The sequence below is a fragment of the Saccostrea cucullata genome, unplaced genomic scaffold (genome assembly GCF_032062105.1).
Source record: "Saccostrea cucullata isolate Sc308-1 unplaced genomic scaffold, CSIRO_AGI_Scuc_v1 ctg12809, whole genome shotgun sequence".
NCBI classification, from domain to species: domain Eukaryota; kingdom Metazoa; phylum Mollusca; class Bivalvia; order Ostreida; family Ostreidae; genus Saccostrea; species Saccostrea cuccullata.
In genome coordinates, this window is record NW_026930433.1 from 18,204 (window position 1) to 41,896 (window position 23,693).

The following is a 23,693-nucleotide window of genomic DNA, read 5'->3' on the forward strand; positions in this document are numbered from 1 at the left end:
GAATAACTAAGTGTATTAGGTTTAAGAAATATTTGATATTACCATATATTTTTCAGTACTTATTTTTTAACATTGACCAAATTATTCAAATATTGTAAGAGAAATATGACTGATTTTATGTAGCATGAACATCAATGCTTACTATATTTCAGTCGGAATCGTGGTTCACTTTATCTTATTTCCAACGCGGCGATAAAAATTAGAAACATGTTCAGCGAGGAGGAAATCTTTTATTCTGTCTTAGTTTTCCTCTGGATCGTCTATTTCTGGGAGTCTTATCTTTCCTCCAGACAGGTGTTACAATGATTACTGATCTGCTGTTTTAAAAATATTTTCTTTTGTCAATAATCAAAATTTTATGGGTATTTTTTGTGTTTGGAACAGCAAGATGCCTGATGACATATTGGAATATTAGGCTAGTATTTGTCCGAATTACTATCCCAAACAAGAGAGAGGAAGAGAGAGGAAACTTCGTACATCTGTCTGTTGACATAGCTATTTCAGACATAGGAATACTGGAATACTGAGATGGCAGCCAATACAATATTATTACCCTTTTCAGTATTTTTTTTTATTATTATTGTTTAATGTCCCTCTCAATAATTTTCCACTCCTATGGAGATGCCACCACTTGCCCGTGGAGGGCTTCAAATATATACCTTTATTCAGCACTCAAGGTGGTTGAATATTGCAGGATTTTTCTTCATGCCAACACCTAATGTGACACAGGACCTTGGTTTATACGGTCTCATCTGCAGCACCTGTGTCCATGGCCCACAGTGAATTTGAACCCGTGACGTAAGGATAAACTTCTTAGAGCAGTCACTTAAAAATCGATTTTTCTCACCGTAGTTTTTAGGTTGTCAGCTAACCAAACTATGTATCAAAATGTTGGGGTTGTTATTGCAATAATCAAGTTTCCTGATAATACTAGATTCTTGAATCACACCCATTTTATTAATGTATCCGTAAGTGGCTGTCATTGTCAGTAGTGAGCACCCAGTCCAAGGTTAACTAGTGCTTCCATATAAGTTGACCAATCATGACGTTGTTCTTCTTGAGAAGAGTCTCCTATGATTTGTAGTTGGATATGAATTTTATTCAACTCATTGTGTTTTTTTTATCCCATTGCCAAGTCTCCGGGATAAATCTACTAATACTATCTGACATGTTATTAAGATTGTGATTATGGTTTCACTGAATTAAATTTGTCAGTGAGTTAAATGTTATCTTAAAAAAATTTAACTAGAAAAATTATAATTTTAATTTTTTGTATATTTGCAGAAGTATCTTGCTAAAACAGTAACAGAGGTTCCAGCAGAGCTAGAAAAAGTACTGGACCAAGAAACATTCACCAAAGCAAGGCTCTACTCACTGGACAAAAGTACCTTTGGTTTCTGGTCAGGAATTTACCACCAGCTAGAGTCTACGGTAAGAAAGATTAAAGGCCTGTATGTCTGATGTATTTAGAAAGATTGGGCTTCTGGTCAGGGATTTACCACCCACTAGATTCTACAGTCAGAAGACATGAAAACAGGGCTGACGGAATGTTAACAATAAATTGACAGAAAAACAGGGGCTGATGGAATGTTTAACAATAAATAGACAGAAAAACAGGGCTGACGGAATGTTTAACAATAAGTAGACAGGAAAACAGGGCTTACAAAATGTTTAACAATAAATATTTTGGTTAAATCATGACTTAATTCATTGTAATCATGTTTTTTCAACAAGTTCTCTGCTTTTGTTCAATTCCAGTGCTTCATTGAAACCACAACTTTGATAGGTTCAGATTAAATGTTCATGATTCCGATTTTTGATAAATAAAGTTATCTAATGTATGATTGTATGGTATTCATTTTGTTTTAATATGTGTTAATCATTCTGTCAATTTTTCTAGGTAATTCTGTGTGTTGGTGCCCTCCCCTTTGTATGGAAACTGGCTGGCAGGATAAATGGCCACTTTGGATATGGCGCTGAATATGAGGTGACTATATTACTGTATATAGGGTTATTTTTGCCCAGTGACAAATGAAAACAGTTTTGCCCCCAATTTAAATTCACCCAATCACTATTCTGTTTAGGAAATACTGTGTTCCTTGAATTGATTTAACATGGTTAAATTCACTCATCTTTAAGAAGGGTGAAAATAGAAAGGGGTGAAAATTTCCCTGTAAACAGTATATAAACACAAAAAATGTATCATGTACATGTATAAGTACAGAATGTGTAAGTTGGTAGTATTCATGTGCATGGATCATATATTTTGATATCTTTATTGTAACCTGATTTTGAAATTTGATTTATTTTGTTAATGTGAATTCTTGAGAAAGATCTTTTGACATGTTAAGCTAAAAACAAAATTTCTGTTTAGAGAGCATATAATTCTAAGCTTAATAAAGTATTTAACAGAAATAACAACAGTAAAAATTGAGACCTATGGAAGAGAATTCAATGTATCAACATTAAAAAAATCAAACAAATCAATGAACCATGAACATATTTTCTAATCTAGCTAAAACATATGTACATGTATATGAATTAACTTTGATTACAAAGTTTCCTTTATTTCCAGATTTTGCAGTCCATCACATTTATTCTGATATTTTTGCTGTATTCCACAATTACCTCCCTTCCCTGGAGTTTGTATCACACATTTGTTCTAGAGGAGAAGCATGGATTTAATAAACAGGTACAGAATGAAGTGTATAATTTCCACACAAAAATTACAAAAGGACAGCACAGAAATTGAAAAATTTAAGCAATAAAATGAATAATATCAAATAATCAATGCCTCACTATTTCCAACTCCATCTTTCAATTCTTTGATCTGAAATTATGTCAAAGTTGGATTGATATATTTCAAATGAATGCCAATTTATCTAAGTTACAAATATGTAATTTTTTCCTTCAGATATATATTTATAAAATCTGTCATTCAAAAATGAAGTGAATTCCTGTTTTCATTACTTATCAATGTGATCAATTTCCTTTGCATCAATTTCACAAAGAAAACTTAAAATCTGTTTTACATTGAATGTAATATTTTTAGTGAATCATTTTTTCTGACAAATTTCCCTTAATTTTTTTTAATTTTCAGACCTTGCCATTTTTCATCAAGGACACGATAAAGAAGATGTTTGTAGGGATGGCGCTGTCTCTACCCATCGTCTCACTTCTTATCTACATCATCAAGATCGGCGGCGACTATTTCTTCATCTACGCCTGGGGGTTCATGCTGGCCGTGTCACTGGTATTATGCCTATTGTATTTAGAAATGACTCAAGGATTTCAGTTATAATAATCAAGTTACACACTTAATTTTGGTTTAGTATTTTTGTAATTTTATCGATACTTTGTATGTTTTGTTGAAAGAAATATGAAGACTATGAATGGTATAAAACATGAATTCAAGTACATTAAAACTAAAAAATTAGAGTTGGGCTATCAAAGAGCTCTAAATACATCAGAGGTGGGATCAGAAACAAGCATTCCTTGACAACCACTCAGAGTTGTCATATGCTCCATGTGAAAATGTGGATACATCTCTCTTCATTTTGCTTCACATTAGATTATTTAGAAAGACACTAAGCAAAGCTTTTAATATGAGCACAAATGAAAATTCAGAATCTATTTCAGCAATTTCTCAAGCCAAATTCAATGTATTTTAACACTTCATTTTCTGTCTTTATTCCCTTAGTTTCTGATCACCATTTATGCTGACTTCATCGCTCCACTGTTTGATAAGTTCACTCCTCTACCTGACGGTGAACTGAGGACAAAGATTGAGCAGCTGGCAGCCAGCATTGAATTCCCCCTCACTAAACTATATGTTGTAGAAGGTAAGACAAGATGTATATCAGCTACCAAGAGTATATGCTTACAAATGTTAAAGCAGTATAGCAGATGAACATGATGAAAGTAAGATCACCTTAACAATGCATTAGGTTCATATCATGTTATTTTTGAGAAGCATATGACACTCTTATTATACTGGCTTTATTTTCTTGAAACTGAAATTCATGTAAAAATTTCTGATCAACAGTCTACTTGAATGCTTGTTTTTGCTGTTTGAATGATTTTAAAATATTTCAAATCTTACATAATGGTAGTTTTTCAAGATTTAAAAAAAATCTGTTCTCAATTCAGCATTCATTGTAGAGGTTCAAACAATAAATCTTATACTCATAAACTTCTCTAATTAAAATGAAGATATTATGCCATTAAATACCTCTTTTGTGCATGATATTTGAATAGTGTTAGTAGTAACCTTTATTTTACATTATGTGCTAAATAATATTTGAAAAGAATGAATGTAGATTGATGTTAACTAACTGTACATGTATCTTTGTAGTCCTATGACTATTTATCACTTTCAGGATCAAAGCGTTCAGCTCACAGCAATGCTTATTTTTATGGATTCTTTAAAAATAAAAGGATCGTGCTCTATGACACACTTATTGAAGACTACTCTCCAGAAAAGGAGGAGGAAAAGGTATGTTTATGTCATAAGCCCTTTCTCTTGGTTAGACTTTTATTTAAAATAATAATATTCCTAGATTTTCATCCTTGCTCATCCAAATTTTTTTACTACCACATTTTAAAAAAAATATATATATATAAATAAATTTGTTTTTACAAACTGAATTTGTCTTAATTATGATAGGAATCTGTATTCAGCTAAACCCTTTCACGGTCGATCTTTTTTGAAATTCCGCAAAAAAATATTGGTTTAATTTTGACATCTGACAAAGTGAGGTTTAAAAAAAGGACCACTGGTTGTTAACGATTAGTGAGGCTGCATAGTGAGAAATGTGTTTATAAAATAATTTAAAAAACATTGGATAAGAATCTAGATTTTTTTCCTAATGGCTTTTTTTTAATGAAATCTGTAAAAATTAAGGCTTAAGATGTTATTGACACTGAAAATTTTGTATATGAAATCTTTTACAAAGGATAATTTTGCAGAAATTTATAATTTAAATTGATTTCATATTATACACGATACTTACTTGACAAGTTCCTGTGAAAGACTTATACAAGAAAAAACTTATTTTGAATGTAAATTTTGTCACTTTTTTCCTCATGGAAAATTTGTAAACATGATGACATTCCTGTACAGACTGACTCAAAAGAAGAAAAAGAGGTGACAGAAGAGCCAGAATCTGAAGAAAAGCCAGCAGAGGAGAAGCCAAAGAAAAAGACAGGATGTAATACAGAGGAAATCCTGGCAGTGTTAGCTCATGAGTTAGGGCACTGGAAACTGAACCATGTCCTAAAGAACTTCTTTATTAGTCAGGTAAGGTAAAATTAATTCGTCAATTACTGTATAACAAGAATATATGACGCACTACTAATTTTAGCACCTTTGGCGCAAGAGCCCCTCAGGGCTGTCACAGCACCTTTTGGTACAGGGACCGGGTCCCTCTATATTGGGAAAAATCCTCGACATTTTTGTTGAAATTGGGAAAATTTTAAACATACTTTCATGTATTTAATTAACACACCCCCCTCCCTAAGAAAAACATTTAATCATGAAAGCCATTTATCACTTTGAAAAGTATACTTGAAAAGCTAAAATTTAAAGGACATACGGTCTGATAAAATCTATATTTAACAGACCAAACATTTACTTACTTAGCAGGCCTTTTTTTCCATATGATACAGAGACTGAAAAATGTGGGGAGGGGGTATTTCTTACTGTTTAATTGCATTTGGAATAAATAAAAAATATTAGATTATAAAGAATAATTTATTGAAATTATCAAGTTGATATTAAAAATTTTCCTTTAAAATGTAATATCATAAAATTGCCTAGATCTACAATTTATTCCTTTTTTTCTGCCAATTCTGGTTATTTAACACATGCAAATGAAACAGATAGTATCCAAGATTTTATTTTAACTTATAATTCACTTTAAAATTGTTTATTTATTTTATGAACTAACTCATAATGGTTATCTTTGTTTAATAATGAAAATAAGTTCCACAACCCAATCTACATATGACCTATCCATAGATCTCTATTCCATGACAGAGGAAATTCGAATTAGAAATAAACGATCATGATAGGGTTGTTGCAGATTAAAATCAATCATGCATTACTGCTAAATGGATCAAATAAAGGATCTGTGTGTGGAAAATTAGTTGATATAAACGAGAAAACACGTCTTTGGGAATTTTTAAGTCTGAAATTGGGAAAATCTAGCACTTTGTGCTATTGGGAATGGGTCCGATATTCGGTCCTAATTTGAGGGCAGTGACGGCCCTGCCCCTGAACGCTAAAATTTATTGTGCGCTATATAACAGATTTCTAAATATTATTTTTTGTGTGTGTTCAAAGCATACACAAGTGCATGTAAACTGGAACGCGCGATTACATATTGTCAAAGGGTCATGTGATTTATATATACACACTAGCACTGTAGGATGGATCGAGAAAATTTTGTCTAATTATAATTTTATAAAACTTTTGTTAGTTGTTACCCGACACTTATCATTAGCAACTTCAAAGTTTGGCTTCTCTGCATGTCAATCATCTATCCCCTCATGGTAAACACTAAACAATGCATTTAAGCATGGTTATTGGGGTTGCAAACAATACCTGATTATGATTACCATTTATCCAAGTAATTTGCGATGTTTTAATATGAATAAAATGCATAAATACTCTACGTTTTCTTTTATTAAAAAAAAATTAAGATAACATTGACGTTGTATCAAGACCATGCATAATGTGATTGCAACACCACGGTAAAGTTGACTGATGTTTACTTATAAATTATAAGGGAGTGCTATTGTGTTTCTGGGCTTGAATAATCAAAAAGTCAAATACGGGAGTGAATAAAAGAAAACAATATCACAATTATATATTTTAATGACAAGTGCAAGTGTTAAAATTTATTTGCGTCAATGCATTCCCACTTGCATTTAGACTAAATTATATATGCACCAAATTTTCTTGTTTTACAGTATTGAAGAGGGAAAATATCAAGCAATCAATGTTTTGTAATTATATAAATTTTTTTTATGTACATTGACATTTTTGTGACAAATTAAATTTTATATTAAAAGAAGATTTATTATATTGATTGTTTACTTTTAGCTGGATATCCTTGTCATGTTTAGTATATAGTCAAGTGATTTTAAAACCATAATGAATTAATTGGTCTGGCCTTTTAGGAAACCAATAATTTCGATGTAGGAAACTAAATTACATTTCCAGCGCTTATAGAATGAAATAATTTGAGAAGAATATACATCTGAAATGAAATGTGTACAATAAGTAAAAAGTTTTAAAATTTTTTTTTTTAATTTTTTCAGTTAAATTTGTTCCTCTGTTTCATGGTGTTTGCCATGCTATCTAAGAAAGTGGTGATTTACCGAGCGTTTGGATTTGACACGGAGCCAACACTTATAGGTCTGATGATCATATTCCAGTTCATCTTCCAGCCCTATCATGAGGTTTGTATTAACTTGTGAAAAGTGTCCAAATCCTGATATAGAGGTATTGAGGCAAGAATTGATCAGGTATTGAGGCAAAAATTGATCAGTTATGCACCCTTGTACTTCAATGAATCAATTTGGAGAGATATATTAACAAGTTTCAGGACAGATGATACAAACAAAGAAATGTATGCCTGGATTGAAATGTATATTCTTGAACCTTTTTGGCAATTAGAAAATGTTTCCACAGTAATATCATAGACTTTAAAGTAGCTTGATTTGTGCACTATATTTGGGTAAACAAAAATTATAGAATTTATTCTGCACCAAGAAACATATATGGACTATATGCATTTTTTCTACATGAAGTTTACTACATTTAAGTTAAACCAAGGAAAGTGCCAAAATTAATGTGGCTGATCATTTGTACAAAAAAGTTGTTCCATTGGTTTCATGCAATTTTTATGGATGGCAAAAGTTTGTTTTAGGAGAAATAAAAATGCAATTCATTGTCTAAATTTTAAATGGGGAATGTTTAAATTATAAATACAGTTTGTATACCTCTGAATATTTTTTATTTCAGGTTCTTGGATTCCTGATGATAATCTACAGCCGACATTGTGAGTTCCAGGCAGATTTCTTCGCAAAGTCTCTGAGACATGCAAAGGAGCTGAAATCGGCTCTAATCAAACTCAATAAAGATAATCTAGGATTTCCTGTCACGGACTGGCTGTACTCCATGTTTAACTTCTCCCACCCCCCTCTGTTAGAAAGAATGAAGGCGCTTGAAAAAACAGACTAGAAGAATATTATATAGAATAAACTTTGTCTTTATGTTTTTTTATTGTATTGATGAAAAGGTTAACTAATAAAATTATGTAAATTGGTGATTAATTTATTTTAAGGAAGCAGTGACTGATGAAAGAACAATTTGTGCTTACAATGAAGAGGCACTGAGTGTCAATATAATGAATATAGAATTTTTACTCAAAATATCAATTTATGGATATATCTCTGTACTTTTATCAACACTTTAATCATGCATTTTTGAAACAAATATTAAAGTCACAGACTTCATTTCTACCACAAGTACATTTTAATGTCTTGTCATCCTTGGAGCTTAAGAAATGTTGTTGTACTATAAAATATAGTATTGTTTTTTGTATATAACAAGCAGTTAATCTTTTACTGAAACTGAATCTAATGTCCCATATGTTGAAGGTTTATACACCACAATGTGGCAAAGATGGCCATTTGATGAACCTGTGGAATGTTTATAAATTTTAGCTCAGTTAACAGTTGGATTATAATATTATTACTTCTTTGTGGACAAAAGTTTAAGATGGAGCGCGAAAAAATTTGAGTGGACAATTACATGTATATTTTTTCACATTTGCAGAGTAAGCAGATTAAAAAAAAACGTCAAATAGAGCGGAAATGGAATACGAAATATCACCGAATTCCCATGGTGCGGTAAAATTAAATTAATTTTATTTGTATAGTTTTGTATAAATATAATTGCCCAGGTCTAAGGAACAAAATAGCAACAAAACAAATTATTGGCGTGGCCTTTTTAACTGCTGTTTTTATCATAGATAAATCGCAGAAACATCCTACCTGGAGATATATTCAATCTAAATGGTCAGATATGCATTTCTAAATATCATTTCAATTACGAAAATGCATGTATATTGATTATAAAATCATTCTGCATTATGAGTCCATTGTTAGCTAAACGTTCTCGTTAAATGATAGCAAGATATACAATCATTTACGATTAATATTCTGTGTATAGAAAAGCAAGTCAGCATTTAAATCGACATCTATATTTATCTATATCCAGGAAGTAAATTACAGATCTCGTTCAAGTCTCACCTGGGTTCTCGTCCTAAAATTTCAGGTCTGTCAACAAAGTCATTTTATAGGTCATTCGGAGAAAAAAGAAACTGTAAGTATAAACACATTTTTATTTATTTGAAATCAATCTTTTTATATAATATGCATGATTTGTTGATTTACAGATTTGCTTCGGGATAAATAAAACGGTACATAGACTTGTATATTTACAAACAATTTCAACCCCGCCCCTCAAAAATGAAAGTTATATATAAGAATCTCTGGTTAGCTTTAAGCACTTGCAGTATAGAATATTGTTATATGAGAAATTATGCAAATGTTCTTTTATAAATGAGGATTTGTAGTACCTGTTTGCTTATATTTTCAACAGATGGCATCCAAAATGGATATTCCTCCCAGAGCCCAACATTTTTTAGAGTGTGACATGGGAGAATGTGAAAGAAACTGTGAGTTCTACTGTAACAATTGCCATTTAAGATTATGCAAACAATGTAAAGGAGAACATCTGAAAAGTCCAAAAAAGAAAAATCATGAAGTGGTCCTTTACCAGCAACGCAAAAGACAGCTACCTACAGAGAAATGTGAGATCCACCCCACTAAAGACATGGACATGTTGTGTGAAGAATGCCAAGTTCCAGTTTGTTCCAAATGCGTCACACAAAAAGAACATCGAGGGCATTTATTTACTGATCTGGAAACAATTTTTGCAGAGAAATATGCAGTCTTTCAAGAAGAAATCTCTAAAATCCACGAGTATTTTCTCCCTACATCAGAAAGTTTACAGAAAGAAATTAAAAAAGATTCCTCAGAAATCAAACGGATCATGGGCAACATCAGAATATCCATGAAGACTGAAGGTGAAACCCTGAAAAGTCTGGTGGACACAGTCGTATCTGAGAATATGAAGCAAATAGACCAGATAGAACACTTTCTTTTAGAAGATCTTAAATCCCAAGACAAGACAATGAATGATTACATCACTTATCTTAATAACATTGCCAAAGAACTTCAAAGATGCCAGTTCTCTACAGAACCCCAGAAATTAATCTCCGCGAAGAAGCCAAAGATCCAATCAATACCAGAGACAACCAAACCAGTCACACCAGGGTTTACTGCTGGCCAGTACAGTGAGAGTGATGTTTCCAAATTACTAGGTAAAATACACGTCCCAAACACTATAGGAGATAAGAGAGAAATGAAGTCCATGGACAGTGTTTACTATACAGCAATGAAACCTACACATAGACAAATGAAAGACGTCAGAAAGAAATCTGATATGAAACGATCATGGTCTATATCTGCCTCTGTCAAGAAGGTCAGAGAGTTCAAAGTAGCAGATCTTAATGGTTTATGGCATATATCACTAGGTCAACTAAGCAGACTCTGGATCAGTGACAATCAGAATAACCTTGTACAAACAGATCTACAAGGGAAAGAAATAAAGAGGATGCAATCCAGTGGACAGGATCAAGGTTACCACACAGTCACACAGGACGGTTATCTGATCTTTACAGACCAAGACAAGAAAGTCATCAATAGGATAACACAGGATAATAATATCACTGAATTCATCGAAACTGGAGATTGGGCACCACTCAGCATACACTCCTCCCACATCAACGGGGACTTACTGGTAGGGATGTTGACAGATGAAGAGGCTAAAGTCACCAGATACAACATGACAGGAAAAGAAATACAGAACATACAGAGGAATAACAAAGGACAAAAACTGTATAGTGAGCCACGGTACATCACAGAAAACATCAATGGCGATATCTGTGCATCAGATTGGGATATAGGAGTAGTGGTGGTGAATAAATTAGGACAACACAAATTCTCATATACTGGTGTACATGTGGAGTCATCATTCTGGCCTAATGGAATCTGTACTGATGTTCTCGGTCACATCCTGGTGTGCGAAGGTTCCAAAGATACTGTACATTTCCTTGATCAAGATGGTCAGTTCTTGTCTCTATTACTCACACAACAACAAGGAGTAAAGTATCCTCGTAGTGTGTGTGTGGATGGTGAGACCAATTATCTTTATGTGGGACAACTAAACAAAACAGTGACAGTGTACAAGTATCTTTCCTGTGATTAAAATTCTGTCAAAACATGTATCAAGTGCTGGTACTGCAATTTACATCAATATGAAATGGTCTCCGACATCATAATCAACGATTCATGATTAAACATTATCACACTGACTGTATATTGTTTTTTAATCTTAAGACAACCAATTTAACGTCTTAAGTCTTTCATGTAGTCTCTCTTTTTAAAAATTACATTATCAGAGGGAAGTTATTATTTGTTTGGCAATACAGTAAATAAATAACATTGCCTATTATTTTATGTCTTTTTTGTATCTATAGATTGTTGTACTGTAAAAGCACAAATATTCGCGGGGGATTAAATTTCGTTGTTAACAATATTCTACGAAATTAAATCCCACACGAAATTTTATATGACTATATATTGAATAGGGTTACTTTCAAAACAACGAAATTAAATGCCCACGAAACTATTTTTGAAGACAAAACAACGAAATTTTATGCCCACGAAAATTTGTTTTTCTACAGTATATAATAATCTTATGAGCTCTATCTTCTGAATTTCATTAAATCATAATTTTTTTATATACATAAATTATAATTTATACAGTCACACACTTTTCTCCAGATTACTAGAATTCAAATCTCCTCATGTTAACTTGGAATAGGTATATATTTTTTTTAATTTTGACTCTGTCTCTCTCTCATGTTTTTGTTAATCCATGAAAAATACAAAAAAGAACGTAAGAAATAGTGACATTGACAATTTAAAGTTCACCGTCTATCTTGGCAAAATGCCTGGTGAGAAATACTCCCTTTCAAAAATTTAGATATGATTCGCACTTGTCCACAAAACAAAACTATTAAGCATAATTTATCAAAATGTAAGAAGTGTGAAGAGGATGAGTGCACTTAAGTTATGAGAGTTGGGTCCGGTTTTATGTGCAAAATAAAATCCCGGAGGTCATTACTTTTATGTTAGTTATAGATATTAAACAATGCTTTAAGAGTAGGTATTGATGTAGTATATTACATGAAAATATTAAATAATGCCGAGGGACACTAGCTCTTGAAAGTTTTATCACATTTCTATCGTTATTCATATGCAAACCACTTTTCAACGACATTGCTAACTTCCGAGCCGCAACTTGTCCATTGCAGATCTCATTTGAACAGAATGTATTCACAAGTTTGGCTTTCCAGAAAGCCTTAAATGTCATCTCTTTGGTTTCATTAATGTCACAAAATAAACAGTGGAGTGTAACTTTTTTCTCAGCTACAAGTAATAGCTTTTCAAAAAAGCTTGCCTGACTAATGCAATCAATATCTATAGATCCTATAAGCATGATAAGTTATTTACGTTTACATGGGGGGGGGGGGGGGGTTAATTTTTTAACTAGAGTAAATTAAGAAGACGTCGCACAAAACATCATGCATTAATTTCAAGTTGTTTGCTACTTATCAAAGCAATGGATAAGGAACAGTGAGATTTTATACAAAAAGTATATTTGGTATGTGTTAAAATTTGGTTTTGTTCTTTTTTTGTTTGTTGTATAAGGACGCCACCACTTGCCTGTGGAGGGCTACAAATACTTGGGACTCAAGACGAATGAGCAGTTACATGTATCTTTTTCGTGCTAACACCTACTGCGACTCGGGACTTGATTTTAAACGGTCTTATCCCAAGGACCGATCTCAACGTCCCGCAATGGATTCGAACCCGCGACGTAAATATCAGCTCCTCATTCCGCGACTCTATAAATGATTTAGAAAATGTAGTAAATACGGGAAATGAACTAATGTAATTAATGTATACTGGAAAGCCGTGGATATGTAAAGGTTATATATTTCTTTTAAATTAAAACTTTAAAATTAGATTCATCTGCATAGACTAATAGACTAGACTGTCAGGAAGACAGCTGAAAATATGATAACTACAAGAAATAAATGAATCGTTATGATTAACATGCAGAATATGTTTAAGTACTAAATTTAAACTTTAAAATTAGATTCATCTGCATAGACTAATAGACTAGACTGTAAAGAAGACAGCTGAAAATATGATAACTACAAGAAATAAATGAATCGTTATGATTACATATGTAACATGCATGCAGAATATGTTTAAATACTAGATTGTTGGGTATGCCAGAGCATCAACGATTGTTGGAAACAGCCCGTTATACAAAAATGACTTAACAAACTTGACGGTGATTCCTTATATTCCTCAATCCTGGAATAGGAGGAATACTTTTCCAAAGTCCATTTTCTGTCTTTCATAGGAGGAAGAATTTTATCTCTGAAAACTGGGGGGGGGAGGGGGGGGGGGCTGCGGGTCCTGGTGAGATATGATCAGAACTATTATGTACATTTGGCCAGTTTTCCTCTTGAGAAGTTTTTTTTCTGTTCGTTTTATTTACTTTAAATGATGTAACTTCTAACTTCTTTCACAATATCACCGATATGTTTTTTTCCAAAGTTCGAAATTCTGATAAAGAAGAACATGCTTGAAGTTTTCATTTCCATTCAGTAGAATCATCCAGGAAAAAGGCGCAAAGATATACACGTGAAATTTGGCGCAAAGTGATTGTGACATGCCTTATCTAGAAGACAAATGGACTAACCCAATAGTACAGAAACGCAGAAAAAGGTCAAACGGACATGTCCGTATATGAAATCGCAAAAAATAAACAGCTGCATGCAAAAACTAATGTTATTAAAACATCAATTTATTATATCCGGAAGATGGTTATTTTTTCTGCTAAATATTTTGTTGAAACGCGGGTAACAAATTCCAGTGATAATCAGCATGCACAAAACTTTGCTGGCTTACTGTGACCTCTCAGCTTCGCACCTTGGAAACATTGATCTTTATACAGTCTGACGCCGTGACGTCAGGCAATTACAGATTTTTCTACTCTTCTAGGGAAGGGGAGTGGCAGTTTACCTGAACAATTTTAGATTAGGAAAAAGGGTAGTGATCAAACTCCAAAATCCTATGCTGATATGAAGGGAATATTTTAACTTTTTTTTATTTTTTCGACAAAAAAAAAATCATTTTGTTAGTACATGACTATACTCAAACAAAAAGTGTGGATAAGGGAGGGGCTGGCATTGAACAATTACAGCAGTACAAAGTTAAAAGGGCTGGTACACAGATTTGTAGATCTGATTTTCTAAAATTGTCTTGATAATATCATGATTCACAGTGGCGTAGCATCGTTTTTGAAAGTGGGGGGGCCAGGCAGAGAAAAATTTTTTTACTTACCTGAAAAAAGTTGACAAGCAAAAAAAAAAAAAGGTAAAACTTGCCCAAAGTCGAAAATCCTATTTCGTGGGGGGGGGGGGGGGGTATTAAAGTCAACTTTTTTTCAGTGTCAACTACTTTTAGTACCAATTCTTATACTACATTTTCGGTACATTTCTAAAAGTGGAGGGGCCAACCAGGCTTTCAATTAACATTTCCTATAGTGTAAGTAAGGTTGGGAAAAAAAGTGGGGGGGCCAGGCCCCCCCTGGCCCCCCCGGATACTACGCCCCTGATTCATATGTTGCTAAAGCATTTTTAAAACGACAAAGTTTGGGACACGTTTATTGACATATAACCTAGCACTTTCACAAAGTAAACTTAATCCATATATAGATAACGCTTAATGACAAAAATGTCCATTATCCCTTTATAATTTTGTCAAGTTGAAGAGTTTCTTTGTCCAATTTTGCCCCGTAAGCCATGCTCTAATTGTTTGAATTTTACTTCGCATTTCCATTTCCTTTGAATTATCATAAGAGTAATAATTTTTTAATTTAAAAAAATGGTAATTTCCCACTAAGCAGTATTTGTAAATTTGTAAAAAAAAAAAAAAATCACAAGAATTAGTATGGTAAAATCGTAGCCTTCATTTGACCTTACATACATGTATTTCACAGCTTCTTACTCTGACAGCAGACAAAATTAAAGCGCTAATCAAATAAGTCCAACCCTTTCCAAAGATTTCCCGTAAACTTCCCATTCCTTTAACAGGTCGAGACCACTAGATTTTCCGACGTCAGCATAAATTTGCATGTAAATTAAATATCTCTTTACTTTACCTATTGCTGAATGAGCCGCAATGCATTGTGGGCTACTACAAGTACCCAGCTGTGTTGAAATTAAAGGGCAACTTGAATTGTCCCTTGCAATCTTATTTTCAATTCTTTTTTGATACTTGTGAAAGAATTATTAAAATAATGTATGATCTTTCATTTCTATTCTCACATTTACAAAATTTGCTTTATGAAGCCTTATATCAACTTATAATACCTCGGCCAAAACCATTGTTTAAAGAGACGTAGGTTCGAAAAAACAATTTCATTTTTTTCACGTGATATACGTATGCATAGTCCCATTGTGGCCCCGCCCTACCCCCGAGGGTCATGATTTGAACAAACTTGAATCTACACTACCTGAGGATGCTTCCATATAAATATGATCAATTATGGCTTTGTTACTCTTGAGAAGAAGATTTTTAAAGAATTTTCCTGTATACATGGTATTTTTATGCAAAAAATTGGTCGGCCATTGTGGCCCCGCCCTTCCCCCGGGGGTCATGATTTGAATATAATTGAATCTACATTACCTGAGGATGTTTCCCCATAAGTTTCATCTTTCCTGTTCCTGTGGTTCTTGAGAAGAATAATTTTAAAACATACCACCAAATTTTCATTAATTCCCAATGATCTCCCCTTGAATGAAAGCGTGACCCTTCATTTGAGCAAACTTGAATCCCCTTCACCTAAGGATGCTTTGTGGAAAGTTTGGTTGAAATTCTCCCAGCGGTTCTTGAGAAGAAGTCGAAAATGTGAAAAGTTTACAGACAGACAGTCGGACGGACAGACAGACGGACGCCGGACAAAATGTGATCAGAAAAGCTCACTTGAGCCTTCGGCTTTTCCAATGAATCATTGTCCAATGAATCATTATCATTGCCGCGCAAGATTCCAAAATCATACAAAGCCTTTTAAAAACACATAGAGGCTATGCTCTCTCCTCTCTTCTCCTCTCCCCTCTCTCTCTCTAAGAGATATGGATCTTTTTATGCTACTAAAATTAAGAAAAGAAATGTCAAGAAAAAAATGATATTGTAGTTTGACAATTTATTCAATGCACAAAAAAGAAAAGAAAAAAGAAAAAAAGCTAAATATTTGTTGCAATGTTTTATTTTCCAAATGATTTAAACTTTCCAAAAAAAAAAAAAAAAACACACACACACACACACACAAACTGTATTTACAATGCCAGAAGCATTGCTAGGAGATATAACCATCTCTCAAAGATTTTGAAAATATTAACAAGAGCTTTAATTAAGGAATATGTGAATATAGTTATATGTGTTATATAGCTGATTGCTTGTTTCTACTAATCATATTCTGTATATTGTAAAGTCAAAATTGAATAAAAGAAAAAATAAATGAAATTAAAAGATATATGTAAAAAAAAAAAAAAAAACTTTAAAAAAAAAAAGGGAATGAAAAAATGTCCTGTACAAAAAATCCGCAAACTCTCAGAGTGTATAGATTCTTCATTTTGTCAGGATTTGTGCACGTATAAATATTTTTCCTAGATATATAACTTTGAATACCGGTCGATAAATTTTAAGCAAAAAGAAATGAAATGCATAAAATACTAATATTCAATGCTCAAAAATCTATTTTAAAAAGTCAAAGAAACGATCACGTTACACAATTGTGTCTGAAAATATGTCTATAAAAGATTTAAATGTTTAAATTTTTTTTTCTCAGTTGTGACAATGAAGTTTTTAGAAATAAAATAAAAAAAAGAGCTTGTAGAAATATTTGATAAATTTAGAGATACATTGTATCACACACAAAAAACCATCATTAAAATAATAGAATAACATGTCTAGCGAGCAGAATTCTGCCATGTTAACAAAATAATTACAAAAACGTGTACACAACTAAATTTCACATCTTAAAAACAAAATGTTATTTCAGCAAAGGTATCTTTAAACTGAAATGATTTAAGGAATCACAGCATTTTTTGGAGTGTGACATTGAAGAATGTGAAAGAAACTGTGAGTTCTATTGTTACAACTGCCATTTATAATTATGCAAAGAATGCAAACGTGAACATTTGAAAAGTCCAAAAAAGAAAAACCATGAGCTGGTCCTTTACCAGCAACGCAAAAGACAGCTTCCTGCGGAGAAATGTGAGACCCACCCAACTAAAAATGTGAACATGCTCTGTGAAGAATTCCAAGTTCCAGTTTGTTCTAAATGCGCCACACAAAAAGAACATCGAGGGCATTTATTTACTGATCTGGAAAAAATGTATGCAGAAAAATATAGAGACTTTCAAGATGAAATCTCCAAAATCCACGAGTACTTTCTCCCTACATTAGAAAGTTTACGGAAAGAAATTAAAAAAGATTTCTCAAAAATCAAACGGATCATGGGAAACATCAGAATAGCCATGAAGGCTGAAGGTGAGACCCTGAAAAGTCTGATGGACACAGTCGTATTTGAGAAAATGAAGCAAATAGACCAGATAGAACATTTACTGTTACAAGATATAAAATCCCAAGATAAGACGTACCATGGATGATTACATCACTTATCTTAGTAACCTTGCCAAAGAACTTTACGGATGCTTGTCCCCTACAGAACCCCAGAATTTACTCACTGAGAAGAAACCAAAGATCCGATCCATACCAGAGACACAAAAAACCCAGTTACACCAGGATTTACTGCTGGGCAATACAGCAAAATTGATGTCACCAAATTACTTGGTAAAATACATGTTCCAAACACTGAATCAGAGAAGAGAAAGATTACGTCAACTGCGTCAGTCACCATGCAAGGTCAGGGAGTTCAATGTACGGGGTGTTTATAAAGAATACCAAGTATCACTAAATCAATCAGACAGACTTTGGATCAGTGACAATGCTGGTTATCTTGTCCAAATAGATCTACAGCGGGATGTGATACAGAAGTTACAGACCAGTGGTAAAAAAGGGTATCATACACTAACTCAAGACGGGAATCTGATCTTTACAGACAGAAACAAAAATGTCATCAACAGGATAACATAGGATAATAATATGACTGAATTTATTAAAACTGAAGATTGGAAACCACTCAGCAAACACTCATCCCATATTAACGGGGACTTACTGGTGGGGATGGACAAAGGTAGTGAGGCTAAAGTTACTAGGTACAACAAGACAGGAAAAGAACTACAGAACATACAGAGTGATGATAAAGGACAGGAACTCTATGGAATACTCCACTACATCACTGAAAACATGAATGGAGATATCTGTACATCAAACATTAGTAGGTCAGTAGTAGTGGTGAATAAATCAGGACAACACAGGTTCTCCTACACAGGTCAGAAGTTAGTGTTTCACCCCTATGGAATCTGTACTGATGTCGTCGGTCACATCTTAGTGTGTGATGGTGTCAGTCAACAAAGGGTAGAGTTTCCCCGTAGTGTGTGTGTGGATTGTGAGAACAATCTCTGTTTGGAACAATTAACCACCAACATACTGACAGTGTACAAATATCTCCAGTGATTATAAATGTGTCATAGACATGCATCATGTGCCAAGTATTCGTAACTACATGAACATATTTTGACTGCGCTTATTAAATTATACTTTTTTATGATGATAAAATTTGACTGCATATTTTTCTTAAGGTAAAATGAGTTTGGTAATTATTTGTGCTATCAAATTATCACATATTGTTTTGAATCACATGAATTGATATAGAGTAAGATATATTCCAACCATTCTTTCTGTGTGGCTTGGTGTTAAATGCGGAGGATGGAGTCTCCACAAAACTCCAAAATGGAGGGTCAGAGAGTGCAAGGGGTGGAGCCTCTTGTGTTAGATGATGCAGGAGGTGGAGCATAGTGCTTGTCGTAAATTTAGCAGGTGCTTATTAAATCTGTCATCTCATTTTCTGATACCCCGTGAGAATGTGTTAGAGTGTTACATCACCCAAACAATTAAAAAAAATAATTTCATTGAAGCTGAGTGAATGAAACTCAGTTATATCTCGATCCAACCTGATTTTGTGATGACCATTTGACAGTATCTGATGACATTTGTTTATAAAGTCCATAAAATACTATATGAGAAACAAAGAAACAGCAACAGTAATAAAAAAAAAATAATGAACACCACATTTCAACGCGGGGAACAGCTTTGCTGATTATTTAATTTTTAACGATAACAGAGACTGACTGAAACAGAATAGCATCAAAATTATTATCTTTTGGTGATATTATATACAGATATATATAAATAGACTGATATGTATATAAAGGTGTCAAGGAATATCGGCCTCATTACAAAACACCTATTACCATCTGAAATCTGATTGCTGTCGAAGCAATGTCCGATGTTGGAAATGTGCCGTGATGTCATTATTCACTCAGAAATATTATCCCATTTTAGAAAAATTAAAAATAATTAAATAATAGATTCAGTTAATGAACTGATTGTTTTATTGGAGAACTCTGGCCATTAACTGTTTTTATTTTATTTTATTTTTTTGCTCTAAAAAGAATGAGAAACAAGCAACATGATAAAGAGACAACAAAATGAGAATCGAAATGACCTACAGATGTGAGAAACAAATGAGGGGCATGCAGCCCGTGCTTGTGATTTAAATTTTGTTTTGCGATATCACAGATGCTAAGTGCAATGGAAACTGTCTGATTCACACTGCTATCTCGCAGTAACCCATGAGGTCTTGACAGATTTTATTAGTATAGGTATCAAATATCTGAAGGGCCAAATGTTAAAATTGCTAAGGGCTAGATTACCTAAACTTCTAGGGAAAGATGACAAAATATTGTCCCCTCATTTGTTGTTGATATAATTGAAAGTCATGTTATATTTTTTGTGCTAAATTTCATTTTCAGTTGTAATTTAATTGTATCTTCTTTTTGTGGTTTACACATACAGAAGCTTTAGCAGCTTTTACAGCAATGTGAAATATACTTTTTAATTGTTGATAATTTGCAGACAAAGTGATCTGCTATATGTTATGCATGACATAATTATCTGCAATAAAATTTTTGGGACATACCAGTATCTAGACTCAGTAATTAATTCTGACAGACACTTTTTATCACCGATGGAGAGCTCTACAAGCAACCCAGTTGTATCCAGCTTCTAAAATGATTGAAAGATAAAACGGGCAAATGTATAAAAACTGACACAAGAGGCTCCACCCCTTGCACTCTCTGACCCTCCATTTTGGAGTTTTGTGGAGACTCCATCCTCCGCATTTTACACCAAGCCTTTCTGTGTATGGATGATATACTGTCCTGTCCTAAAGATTTTTAATATGAATGGAATAAGTTTTGAGACAAATATCTGAATTCAGATTTTTACAGTGTTATTAAGACAATTTATCAGTAGACTATTTAATCCTGATCAAATGGGTGTTGCACTGTATCATTAATGATGCATATTTTAACGTTCAGGTTGAATTCATGCATTTGTCTAGTCCACCAGTCAAGGGTCCCATGAGTTATGGGATGCATGTATCAATGTGGCAGCTCTGTTTAATGTAATTTAATATAAGCACTGGGTGTGAGAGGGATAATCTTGAGGTTACCCCTTCCCTTCTTTACTCTCATAACCTAGTTTTTGTGAAAATGGTCGCCCCTCCTACATTTTTATCACAAAAAGGTATATTAATTAACAAAGTAAGTCGTTATCCATCCATTTCAATTCTTTTACTGCCTCTGATGCATGAAAGCATTGAGAACATACGCAGATCCGGGGAGGTTTGGGGAGGTGAACGATCCGATTTATGAAATGCAGTGTTTATATTAGATGGTAAGGTAACAAAAATTGCCACGAACCCCCTTTCTTCCCCCAAAATAAAGGATTTTCATGTGCACATGGTAAAGGCGTTTTGTTCTTGTTTTTGTGTGATTTTGAATCATGTGAATCTCAACAAATTTTTGATTTTTTTAGGGGGGGGGGCTTTGAAGTAAATCCTTGCCTTGTTCCGGGATGCATGCTTGATTAGTCTGTCGTTTTTGATTTTTTTAGGGGGGGGGGGGGCTTTGAAGTAAATCCTTGCCTTGTTCCGGGATGCATGCTTGATTAGTCTGTCGTATCTTAATTTTTACAAGCTACGCACTACCAATGCATTTATTTCACTCTCTGTCATTTAAAAAGAATCGAGTGATATCGTTTAGTTTCTTTGGCGATACAAGCTAAGTGAAGGGACACATCAAGCGGAGGGCCCTGACAACCTTTGTTCTCGGTCGAAGTGATCAATTCTTTTATTGATGCCAAAGGACACCAGGCTCGTAAAATTCCACTCCTAGTTTAATTATATACTGAAGACCTTTCCTGTCCAGGGCGACTCGCAGGTTTTATGTAATGGCTCTTTTACTCCACCTGTATAAAATGCAATCAGAGACAGACACGTACAATCCAGTTTCTGACTTACCGCCCTGATCGCTTTTTAACACATCCTAGCTGAAGCTGTTCATCATATTTGATATCCCTTCAAATTTTGCATTGCTTTGAATTTGATAAGTATAATTAACTATTCTGTCCTCCAACGCTCTTTAATTTCTTCATACATATTAAAAACCATTTCCGATCTTTTGCATAATCTTTGAATTTTAGTTATTGTAGCTTATTTATACCAACAATAAACTGACCTCTGGTGATCTCAATAATACTGGTTTCTCCTTATTCCTAAAAAAATACTTGAATACCTTCTGATAACCAATTAAACAACCGCATTCCAATGAATCATTGTCTTGTGGCCGTGAAGTTGAAAAAAGGCGAAAATTCCTTAACTTTATATGAGATTGCAAAGAGAAGTAATGTAACTGCTGAAATGTTCCCCTTTTAAACTATACATACTTGGGTTAATAATTGATTTTTTTTAAAGAACAAAATCCTATAACGAATTCTATAACACATCAATCAAAAGATTTTTTTTATATTGATAGCTTTTTAATTAAATGTAAAACAATTTATTAATTAGGGAAATGTTACGTCCTACTAATTTGAAGGATTTTTCCAACTGTTATCATCAGATAACGTACTTGTCTAGTAATTAGATTTAACCAAGATAGAAAAGTCCCAAAGCATACAGAGCCATGAAAATACATAGAGGCATGAGGCCTTTCTTTCTCTGTGCGAGAGATTTAGTACCCTTAGATTTTTTTTTATAAATTTTTATTACAGTTGTACTTTACGAATAAGTATTCTTAGTTTGAGGAAAACGTTGGTTTGTTGGGATATTTATGATTTCATATTGGTAAAAAATGTAAAATGGTCATTTAAAATTTTTTTTTTTGAAATCATGTATTATTGCTTGCCACTAAAATAAAGAAACATAAAACCCAAGTAAAAAATGTTATTGTAGTTTAACGATTTATTCAATGCACAAAAGAAGAAAAGTTGTTGTAGTGTTTTATTTTTCAAATGATTTTAAAGTTTAAAATAATATTCTAACATTGTGTTTGCTAGGAGAAATACTTAATTTATGTCAAAGGTTTTGAAAATATTAACAAGAACACTAATAAAGGAATAAGTGAAAGAAGATGTTATATAATTGATTGCTTGTTTCTAGATCTTCTATTCGTATTCTTCATATTGTAAAGTCAAAAATAAATAAAAAAAAAATTTTAAAAATATATAAAGAATAAAAAAGAAAAGAAAAGAAAGAGAAATAATAGGAAAGAAATTAAATCTTGTCCTGTACAAAAAACCCGCAATCTCCAAGACTGTAGATTCTTGATTCTTCTTTTTGTAAGGATTTGTGTAAGTATGAATATTTTTCCTAGATTCATGTATATAATTTTGAGCACTAGTCATTCAATTTCAAGCAAAAAAAGAAATTAAGTGCACAAAAGACTAATATTTAATATTCAACAAATTAAAAATCTATTTAAGGAACCCCGACTCTCAGCTAGGATGGACAACTCTTTAACTTATAATTTAATTCAAAAAGTCTTTAAATGAAGCTTGAAAATTAAATCTTTTCATGCAACAATTTTCATTATATGCCTCTCAATGTGCTTCAAGGTTCTTTGAACTTCTCAGAAAGGACTAATTAAAAGTAGAAATTTTTATCCCGAAGAAGCATTTTTAGATACCAATGTCTATTAACTGGATATGAAATTAGAAGTGATTAATGGAGCTTTGCAAAAAAACCTTGAAGCACATTGAGAGGCATATCATGAAAATTGTTGCATGAAAATATTTAATTTTCATGCTTCATTTAAAGACTTTTTGAATTAAATTGTAAATTAAAGAGTTGTCCTTCCTGGCTGAGGGTCAAAGTCCCTTAA

At 33.0% G+C, this 23,693-nt stretch overlaps 4 protein-coding genes across 4 annotated transcripts; all 4 read left to right on the plus strand.

Moving 5' to 3' along the window:
• Nucleotides 1–158: 158 nt before the first annotated feature.
• On the plus strand, nt 159–8,271 carry LOC134228545 (CAAX prenyl protease 1 homolog). Its single transcript, XM_062710198.1, has 10 exons — nt 159–294; nt 1,285–1,431; nt 1,901–1,987; nt 2,576–2,692; nt 3,101–3,253; nt 3,701–3,842; nt 4,380–4,495; nt 5,123–5,299; nt 7,324–7,464; nt 8,030–8,271. The coding sequence occupies exons 1-10, from the start codon at nt 208–210 to the stop codon at nt 8,246–8,248; spliced, it is 1,386 nt and encodes a 461-aa protein (XP_062566182.1). The 5' UTR covers nt 159–207; the 3' UTR covers nt 8,249–8,271.
• A 1,413-nt stretch (nt 8,272–9,684) lies between these two features.
• On the plus strand, nt 9,685–11,525 carry LOC134228544 (E3 ubiquitin-protein ligase arc-1-like). Its single transcript, XM_062710197.1, has one exon. It carries the CDS (start codon nt 9,686–9,688, stop codon nt 11,402–11,404), a length of 1,719 nt encoding a protein of 572 aa, XP_062566181.1. The 5' UTR covers nt 9,685; the 3' UTR covers nt 11,405–11,525.
• A 6,421-nt stretch (nt 11,526–17,946) lies between these two features.
• LOC134228547 (uncharacterized) lies at nt 17,947–18,441 on the plus strand. The gene has a single exon (XM_062710199.1). It carries the CDS (start codon nt 17,947–17,949, stop codon nt 18,439–18,441), a length of 495 nt encoding a protein of 164 aa, XP_062566183.1.
• A 9-nt stretch (nt 18,442–18,450) lies between these two features.
• On the plus strand, nt 18,451–18,924 carry LOC134228548 (uncharacterized). The gene has a single exon (XM_062710200.1). It carries the CDS (start codon nt 18,451–18,453, stop codon nt 18,922–18,924), a length of 474 nt encoding a protein of 157 aa, XP_062566184.1.
• Nucleotides 18,925–23,693: the final 4,769 nt, after the last annotated feature.